The 10,417-nt window shown below is 38.2% G+C and overlaps 1 protein-coding gene across 1 annotated transcript; it reads left to right on the forward strand.

The window, feature by feature from the left end:
• The first annotated feature begins 442 nt into the window (after positions 1-442).
• On the forward strand, positions 443-2,476 carry LOC109219349 (probable membrane metalloprotease ARASP2, chloroplastic). The gene has a single exon (XM_019383787.1). It carries the CDS (start codon positions 593-595, stop codon positions 1,940-1,942), a length of 1,350 nt encoding a protein of 449 aa, XP_019239332.1. The 5' UTR covers positions 443-592; the 3' UTR covers positions 1,943-2,476.
• The last annotated feature ends 7,941 nt before the right edge of the window (positions 2,477-10,417 follow it).

Here is a 10,417-nt window from a genome sequence, read left to right on the forward strand (position 1 = left end):
TCCGAAATCAAAATCAAATCAACAGCGAAATCAAAATCTGAAGAGAACAGCGAAATTAAAATCCGAATCAGCATCTTCGATCTGTTTTTTCACACTTACTGCTCTTCGATCGGTGGAAATCTCAATTTTGTGCGCTAATTTTCTGAAATTTTGAGGAGCTTCTGCGTTTTTCTACGTTTGTGCGCAAATTTTCTAAAATTTTGAGCAGCTTTTGCGTTTTTATACGTAGGGCATTAAAAGCGTGGGTAGTTATTTTGTTATTGCCGTTTATTTATTAAATGGGTAGAAGTTATAATTATTTAGTGGGTAGAATTCTTTAATGGGTAGGACGGGATAAATAGTTTCACTTTTATAGGTAGTACTGTCTTTTCCCCTTTCTTTTACGCGGAAATTTCTCCTGGACCTCTGTTAAATGAATTAGAGCCCAAGCAAGCAAAATTGTGGTGTGAGCATTGTAAACAGATCACACACATCCCCTCCACAAATCCAAATTTGTGAATTATCCATTCCAACATCAGCCTATCTTCTCCATCCCTTATTAACCAAAACCCCCTATCTCTTCATATTAACCCCTTCAAAATTCACAAAAAACATGATTATAAACCTCTCCTCTTCTCCTTCTTCTTGTTCTCTCTCCCTCTCACAATTAATTCATTCCAAATCGCACATTTCTAAGTTCCATCTTAGGTCCAAAACTCACTTCTCAAAATCCTTATCATCTTCTTCGGAAAAACTCCTTTTTCATTCCAAGAATCAATTTTTACATGACAAGAATATATACCCACTTAGCAGAAGAAAAAAGTTTCAAACTTGGGCCATTCCTGGGCTTGATTTTAGTGGATTTGAGAGTGCACAGTCAGTATTAGAAGCAATTAGTGTATTGACAGCTATTATTGTTGTACATGAAAGTGGTCACTTTCTTGCTGCTTATCTTCAAGGTATTCATGTAAGTAAATTTGCTGTTGGGTTTGGTCCAATCTTAGCTAAATTCAATGCCAAAAATGTTGAGTATTCACTTAGAGCATTTCCTCTTGGTGGGTTTGTGGGGTTTCCTGATAATGATCCTGATAGTGATATTCCCCCTGATGACAAAAATTTGCTAAAAAATAGACCCATATTTGATAGGGTAATTGTAATTTCAGCTGGTGTAATAGCTAATATAATCTTTGCTTATGTTATAATATTTACACAAGTGTTGTTAGTTGGATTGCCTGTTCAAGAATCTTTCCCTGGAGTTCTTGTCCCTGATGTTAGGCCTTTTTCAGCTGCATCTAGAGATGGATTACTTCCTGGTGATGTTATTTTAGGTTTAAATGGAATTGAATTAGGGAAAAGTGGACCTAATTTGGTTTCTGAGGTTGTTGATGTCATTAAGAAAAATCCAAAGAGAAATGTGTTGTTGAAAATAGGAAGAGGAGAAGGGAATGTTGATGTTAGAGTTACACCTGATGAGAATTCAGATGGTACGGGTAGGATTGGAGTTCAACTGTCACCAAATTTCAAGATTTCGAAAGTTCAGCCGAAGAATATATTTGAGGCTTTTAGCTTCTCAGGAAGAGAATTTTGGGGTCTTACGTACAATGTATTGGACAGTTTGAAACAGACTTTTATGAACTTCTCTCAAACGGCTAGTAAGGTATCGGGTCCTGTTGCCATTATAGCTGTTGGTGCTGAAGTTGCAAAATCAAACATTGACGGCCTTTATCAATTTGCAGCTGTTTTGAATATCAACCTCGCGGTTATAAATCTCCTTCCTTTGCCTGCGTTAGACGGGGGTTCTTTAGCCTTGATTCTTGTAGAAGCAGCTCGAGGTGGAAAAAAGCTTCCTATAGAAGTAGAGCAACGTATTATGTCATCTGGAATCATGTTTGTGCTCATTATTGGACTGTTCCTTCTAGTCCGTGATACTCTAAACCTTGATTTTATCAGGGATTTATTATAATCAGTTGCGTATAAGTTCATAATCCGGAAGAGTTGATATGGAGAATATTACAGACAACTATTAAGAACAGTAAGCAACTAGAAGTTCAAGGAGATGAATTTTGCCCATGATTACTGAACATTAGTCCTCCTTCCAAGACAAACTTTGCGAGGTACTTGGCTTCAATTTATTGCAGATATATGTGGATATTCCTGAATTTTACCACACTGTCTTCAGTTGTGTTGGTATCACTGGCTCAAAAGACAAACACCTTGCTCGTTTCATTATACAATGTATATGGGAATTTATACAAGTACAATGCGTTACTTTGATATTCTTATTGTTGCTTTGGAAACTGAGGAAACGAGGGAAGGAACTGTAATAGAACATGGCGAACTGGTGATACAATTTGTTTATAGTGTGAACTTACAGGTTTCCCTTTTGTCTAAAGAACGTATTTTAACATTTTGTTTACTTGATTGACCTTAAAAATCTATGTTGTGGTCCTTTTGTTTCTCTGAAGATGGGAGTGCTTAACTGTAGTTGGATATTTCAGTGCCGAATTCTTTAACTCATATTACTAACACTCAATAGGTCTAGTTTGTAAATACATGAACTCAGAGAAAGTTGAAAGTGCCTCCACGGGAAATTTTGCAAATACAAATTGAACTTGGCTTCTCCTCTTTTTCTTTCCTTGAATTGTGTAGTGCAGCATTACGTTTATGTCTTAATTTTTATGGATGATACAGACTTGCCGCTGCTTCTTCTTGGACTGGTTCTTTTTTTTTTTTTTAACATAAAAGCACGATAATTATATTACTTAACAAAATGAAGTACACGAGTTAGGCATAGATTTGAGGGCATTACTATTGCCCATAGTTGCTAGGAAATTACAAACATCGGTAGAGATAGATCTTAGGCTATTACAGGAGTCTTGCTTATCCTTCTGGATTTCTTCTTGCACAAAAAGAGGTGGACGAGCAAGGTAAAAATATTTGTTACTGGGAGGTTTCTTCAAAGCTTCCTTTGCCAGTCTATGAGCTACTTCATTTCCTTCCCTAAAGTTGTGCCTCAGTACTGGGAGCTTCAGCCGGTGCATTAATCACCTGCATTCAAGAATGACATTTTGAAAGTTAGTACTTTCTTCATGTAGAAGTTTGATAACATTTGTGCTATCAGTTTCAATTTCCATGTTTGTCTCTCTAAAGTCTATTGCAATTTTTAGGCCTTCCAGGAGAGCCAGGAGTTCTGCATGGATTGGGGAGGCAGCATGAGTTCTTTTCTGGTAACCCAAGATCCAATCACCATTACTATTTCGAAAAGATCCACCAATACCTACTGCATTGTTAGTAGAAGAGAAAGCACCATCACAGTTATGTTTGATAGAATTTATTGGCGGTTTATACCACCTAGTTTCAACGACTATTTTCTTCTTTTTAAAGGGGTTTCTTTCCGTGAAAAAATGATATTCCCATGCAAAATGCATGGGTGTTTTTATATGGAGGTGACCACGAAGGTTATTTACATTATTATTATTCCTATTCTTCCATATTTCCCAGATGCAAAAAGGAAAAAGGGTTTTCCAATTGATCAAGTGAGAGTTTTGACTTATAAAGGCATCACGTAGCTGTGAAAGCCAGTTTGTGTCACCCATATTTATTTGAAAGCTAATGCCCATGGCCATCCAGAATCTTTGGGTAGATGTACAGTGTAGAAAAATATGACGGATATCTTCAATGCCCATTCTACACGTAGTGCAAGTTTCATCTATGTTTATGCCAATTTTTCTCAGATAAGCTCTGCAAGGGACACAGTTGTGAATACATTTCCAAAGAAATATTTTAATCTTGTTAGGGCATAGGAGATCCCAAATCCATTTATAGCATTTGTTGGGAGTCGAGGCTTTATTGGAAAGTTTATAGCAAGATTTTATGGAGAAAAAACCCATGGAGTTTAGATTCCAGCTAAGATCATCAACCTTGGAATTTTTTGAGGGGCCCCTCAATAGAGCTCCTTAGGTTTGGGGTGTTATAAATCCAATTATTATGCCAAATGTTTAAGCAAGAATTTTTTGAGGGATGCCATAGGATTCCACTATTGCAAAGTTTCCATCCCTGGAGTATGGATTTCCAAATGAAAGAGAGATTTTTAAAATTCTTTGAGTGAGCATATTTGGATGTAATAAGATAACACCAAGGCATAGATGGGTTTTTAATAGTATCCACACAAGGCTTGCAAGGGAGACCAAATTTTTTTCTTTTGCCTTGCGGATACCTAAGCCACCATCCTTTTTATCCTTAGTGACCATGTCCCAATTAATGAGATGGAGGTTTTTTGAAGTATTAGTAGTACCCCAAATAAAATTTCTTTGAATTTTTTCAATGGACTTGAGTGTTTTGGAGGGAAGGAGAGTATATTGCATTATATGTGAAGGAATTGCTCCTAGGGTACTAGTTACTAGTGTGGTACGCCCGACCATATTAAGGATTGAACATTTCCAATGTGAGAGTCCAGTTTGTAATTTATCCAAAATGAATTGGAAGTCTTTGGCCTTGGAATTTTTATTGAGGATAGGGAACCCCAGATAATTACCAAACTCAGTGGTACATTTTATGCCAAAAAGAGAATGTAGATAGATTGATACCTCTTTTGGGCAATGGGGAGGAATAACAATTCTGGATTTAGAATTGTTTATGGTAAGTCCAGATTCTTTGGAGAAATAATCCAAGCATCCCTTTATACAATGACTAGTTTTTTTATTGGTTTTCCCATAAGAGTAATGTTATCTGCAAAGAGTAAATGGGAGAAGGAGGGGCCCTTGTGACCAATTTGGATGGGGTCCCAATTCCTAAGATCAACTTGGTGGTTGATGAGCCTAGAAAGGAGTTCAATACACAATATGAATATGTATGGAGAGAGGGAATCACCTTGACGAACACCCCTACTAGGTTGGAATTTTTTTTATTTTTGTACCATTTACAAGGACCCCTATAGAACTAGTAGTAATATAATGCATGATAAGGTTGGTTATCATAGGAGGGAATTTGAAGTAACGGAGGGTCTTATAAATAAAGGACCACTCCAACCTATCAAAAGCTTTCTCAAGGTCTAACTTAATGAGCACGTTTAAATTAGAGTTTTTGGATCGTTTAAGATAACCCATAATTTCTTGTATGATTATGGCGTTATCACTGGTTCTTCTATTTTTCATGAAACTAGATTGCATGGGACTAATGAGAAGAGGAAGGAATGGTTTCAGTCTATTAGCGACAATTTTAGTAATTACCTTATAAGCAATATTACAAAGACCAATAGGTCTGAAATTTTTTAAGTTGTTTGCATTAGGGAATTTTGGGATTAGGCACAGATAAGTGTTGTTTATTCCACTTGGTAGGGATTGATCGGAGAAAACATTCTGACAGTAAGAAATAAAGGAGTCTTTTAATACATGCCAATATCTTTGGTAAAAAAAAGGGTGGATGTCATCCGGGCCTGGGGCTTTGAAGGGTTTGAAAGAAAAGATGGCTTTTGTTATTTCACTAATAGAGAGGGGGTTATCAAGGCATTGCAAATCAAGTTTATTCATGGCAGAGGGATCATTGGTAAAAAATTTTATAGGGGAGACAATGTGAGCACTTTGAAAGGCCTCTCTAAAAAAAGTAAAGGAGTGATCTAGGATTTTGTTTGGACCAGTTATCCAATCCCCTTTCTCATTAGTGAAATACATAATGGCATTACGACTTTTACGATTAGAGGTCATAATATGAAAAAAACTTAGTGTTGGCATCACCATCACTTAGCCAATCTCCTAGCTCTTAGCTTCCAAAAGTCATGATACATATGTAAGATGTTATTATATTCTAATTGAAGAGTTGATTCAAGATTTTGAAGGAAGTCACTAGTGTAGTAATGGGGAGAGGTTTGAATTCCATTAAGTCTAGCTAGTAACTGTCTCTTTTTCTTAAAAATATCACCAAAGGTTGAATTCTTCCAATTTATAACATCTTTGGTAAAATTTTCCTGGGCCTCACCGAGATCTTTAATAAGACAATTTTTTTAACAAGATTAACAAAATCAGGGTGCCTACACCATATAGTTTCTAAACGGAAATTCTTATCAGTACTGTTAACATGCCTAGGCTTAAAATTTAATAGGAGAGGATTATGGTCCGAATGAGTTTTAGGGAGATGAATCACTACTGCCTTAGGGGTTGATACCACAGTATAAAGAACAGAGCAAGAGACTCCAAGAAAGCAAACTAAATCATAGATACGAAAGTTTCCCTACAAAGGGGGCTGGCTTCAACAACCCATAGATCAATCCACTCCTTGTTCACAAAAATTCTATCAAGTCGTTCCATAATTAAACCCTTAGATTTCTTCCTATGATTCGACCAAGTGTATTTGCAACCCTTATAACCTAAATCTAAAAGTTTACAAAAATTAATACTTTTCCAGATTTCTTTGCTACGTCTACTATTAATGGAGTTACCACCAAGCTTGTCATTGTAGCTAATAACATCATTGAAATCTCTCCCAAGAAGCCAAGGGCCATTAACAGTCTTACTAATTTTTTCTATGTTACTCCACATTTCTAATCGTTTAAACAATTTAGTGCTAGCATAAACAGATGAAAATAACCAAGTAATTTTTAAAGGAAGTACCTCAATCACAACATGAATTTCTTGATTGTTTCTAACAAAGTCATGAACCCTGACCACATTTGCCTCCCAAAGAAGCACTATACCTCCTGATTGACCCTCACTAGGTACCTCGATCATTTGGGAAAAGTCAAAGTCACTTAGAAGGGATAAGTGCTTTCCATGAGTAACCATGCATGGCTTGTGAGTGTCAAGCATTTTTCTAAAGTTCACCCTGAAATTTTCATTATTCCCACCTCGTATGTTCCATATTATTACATTAGTAGGCCTATACATATTTGGAAGATTTGGTGGTGTCCCATTTTCCCTCTGAGTGTGAGGAACTGGGTTCCTCCTTAGTGAAGGAACCAGAATCATAGCATGGTTCCCCACTGTTGGGTCTTGAGGGGGTCTCACATCCATGGAGAATTTGTGTAGTGCTATTGGACAGCTTAGCACGTACCTTTTCTCCCTTTGATCTCTGAATAGGTAGACTTTTACCTCGTTGAGCCTTGAAAACTCTAGGACTGGACCGGATCCCAGTAGGTTTATTTCGTCCTCCTCCTCCATTTCTACATTTTCTTGTTCTAGTGCGTTGAGAGGGTGTTGAACTTGAGGGTTCATTGGAGGGTTTTGTGGTTGAGCAGGTGGTGGCTGTGGGGGTAGAGGTTGTGCATGTAGTGGGGGTGGTGCATGGGGTTGTTGTTGGTTGTTTTGTGGAGTCATTGGATCGAATGGGGTTGTCCATGGAATGAAAATGGGATTCATATTGTTGATCTCTCCTGGGGGAAAGAATGGGAGATCCACTGGAACTTGTTGGGACTGGATGTGATTGAAGTGTGGTGGGAGGTTCCATTGACACCTCATGGCTTGTGCTTGATTGAGATTTAGGGAGGGGGCTAGTGGGTGGAGGATCTTGTTCAACCACACGTGATTGAAGTAGTTGTTCATGGCCATATTCATCCCCTCCGAAACTAGTTGGGCTAGGAAATGAGAGTTTTGAAGAACTATGATCGTCTCTTGACCATTGAGCACCATGCTGAATGTTATTGCATGGCCCATCAAGGCTTGTTCCACCCACGTGAGGGGTTGATGATCCTGTGGCAATGGTGGTTGTATGAAGTAGGTTTGATTGTTTGCTACTTGATTTTGGGGTAGTAGTGGGTTGGACATGTTTAAGGCTCGTTGGTGTCTTAAAATTTGCACTAGACGATAGCTTCTTCGCTGAGTGATTGGAATCCTTGGCATTGCTAAGGGGAAGAGTAGGATTTATAAGGGTGTTATGAGAATAGGAGTCTGGGTTTTTAGGTTGAGTAGTAGAGATGGAGCTAGTAGTAGTGATATCTATATTGATATCAACTAGGTTACTTGTGGCAGTGTTCTTAGTGAGATTTTGGGAAGATTTTGTTAGGGAAACGTGGTGTTGTTCGTTGGCCATCTGGGGTTTGGAGGAAGGTTCCATTTCCACGTCGTTGAGTATTCTGCCTAGGAGATTATCTCCCACGCACTTAGGTAAACTAGTATTATGGTTAAGTTGTGTTATATTAGAGGTTTTGGAAGGGGTTGAGTGAGACAGAAGTATAGTATTAGGGTGCTCTAGGGTGTCATTCGTAGTAGGAGACTAATTATGGCCTTGCATGTATTTTAATTGGGTGGTCTTAGGGTCTGCCAAGTGGACTTCCATTGGTCCATTGTTAGCCACGTCAATAACCATGCAAGACTTGTCGTTATTTTCTAGGTTACCAATGAGCTCATTGGTGGTAGTAGGCGGATTGTCCAATGCTCCAAAGGGATTGCTTGTATCAATTGCATTAACCTTTTGATCATCATTATTTGTATGTAAAGGATCAGTGGGAGTATTCCCTTTAATATTTGAATTAATAAGTAGAGAGGGGAGAGCGGACTTACCTGGATTTGGAATTGAATTAAAAATTGTCTTACCATCATTGGCTTGCTGGGATTTTGGCTTGTACACAGCCTTCTTTTTCTTGGGGAATGACACAGTGTGCCAGACATCTTCTTTGGGCAGAGGAGATCCCCTTTGCATGTCCTGGCTAGTAGTGTCTATGGACTTAGATTGGCCAATGGCAGTGTCTTCCTTTAAAGGGATCCGTTTGCCTCTTTGTATAATGTAGGTGCACGAGGACATTGAATGCCCTAATCTCCAACAATTTTTGCATAGGACATCAGTACCTTCATAGTGTATTTCTTGTTTATGTGGTCCAATGTATATAAATGGAGTGACCGAAATCTCTAGTGGGACTTCAACACACAATCTAGCATAACGGCCCCTTAGGGTTGAAGAGGTGCATGCATCAATTTTTAACAATTTACCAATTTTGTTTCCCACCTTTGTGAGAATTTGGCTATCATAATACTCCATTGGTAATTGTGGTAAACGGATCCAAATAGCAGTTAATGAGATCTTAGCCTTTGAGGCAATAAAATTTGGTACCCATTTTTGAACAGAAAGGAAGTGACCAAAAATAAACCAAGGACCATGATGAAGCACTTTTAACATGCTATCTTCATTGTTGAACTTTGTAATATAATAATCATGTCCTAAATCTATAAGTGGAAAATTTTCTTTTAACTTCCACAGATCTTGGACCTTTCTTTTGAGTAATTGGTGTTGAATTCTCATCCCTTGTAGTTTTATGATTGTAGAGAATTTCCATGGAGAGTAGATGCGATGGAGTTCTTCTGGAGATAGATGAATTAGGTGATCATCTTTAGAGTAGGGCATACAATTTGCTAGACCATAGGGAGGTAGTGGGGGGGGTGTGGGGGGGGGGGGGGGGTTTTTAAGTCGAGTCGAATGGCCATATGGATTTCCCCCTTCTCAATCCCATCGATTAATTTATCCCTGAAATTTTGGTTTGAAGGCATCAAATTTGTAGGACATTGTGATATATCAATGTCAGGCGGATTAGGAGGAATGAAATTAGAATTCTTTGGATTGTTCATTGCAAAGTTATAGTGAGAAGGTGGAGGTTCTCTCTATAACCGGGCCAACAGGAATATGCCATTTCTCTCCTTGAAGTTGATTTAAAGTTTAACTAGCTCAGCATTGTGTAATCAGATATTTGTATTGACTATCAAGGTACGACAATCCTTTCTTATTGTTTTGTACAGTAGAAAGCTAGTCAATTTCAGCAACGAAATCAATTGGTGTTTCATCTTGATTGCATAATTCCAGTCAAAATAGCACGAAATTTACTTCAATTACAAAACTATTTATTCCTCTTCCCAAATCTCAATCTTCCATTTTTTTTTCCAGTTATCCTCCAACTATAGGCTCAAACACTATTAATTACAGTATATGACATACTGCCTCTTAAAAAAAATTCCCAAAACCATGAAGCCTAATTTCCTTTCCCCACCCCCCCCCCCCCCTCCTCGCTGCCAAATGGTGACCGGCCACATGGCCTACGGACAACAACCAGGGGCGGATGTAGGGGGGCGGAAGGGAGTTCACACGAACCCCCTTCGCCGAAAAATTACACTATATATATAAAGCAAAATCTGGTTTTTACCTCTATATATTAAGCTTTGAACCCTCTTAACACAATCCAAAAGTGTAGTTTAGTGGTCAAGGTGGTTCAAAACCTTCATAAGGTCATAGGTTCAATTCCTACTAGCTACAAGAACATTTTTTGAACCCCCTTCGTGGAGATCCTGCCTCAGCCACTGAGAACAGTTTGATTCCCCCAAACTCAAGCATTGAAGTTTTCTCACCCCAAACTCAAGCATTAGAAGGCAAAGCAATGGACTTGGAAAAAGGGAGTTCGCTTACAAGGCAAAGCAATGGGTTTGACCAATTTCGAGATTTTTGGTGTAAATTGGTTATTTTCGAT

This window comes from Nicotiana attenuata, unplaced genomic scaffold (genome assembly GCF_001879085.1).
Source record: "Nicotiana attenuata strain UT unplaced genomic scaffold, NIATTr2, whole genome shotgun sequence".
NCBI lineage: Eukaryota > Viridiplantae > Streptophyta > Magnoliopsida > Solanales > Solanaceae > Nicotiana > Nicotiana attenuata.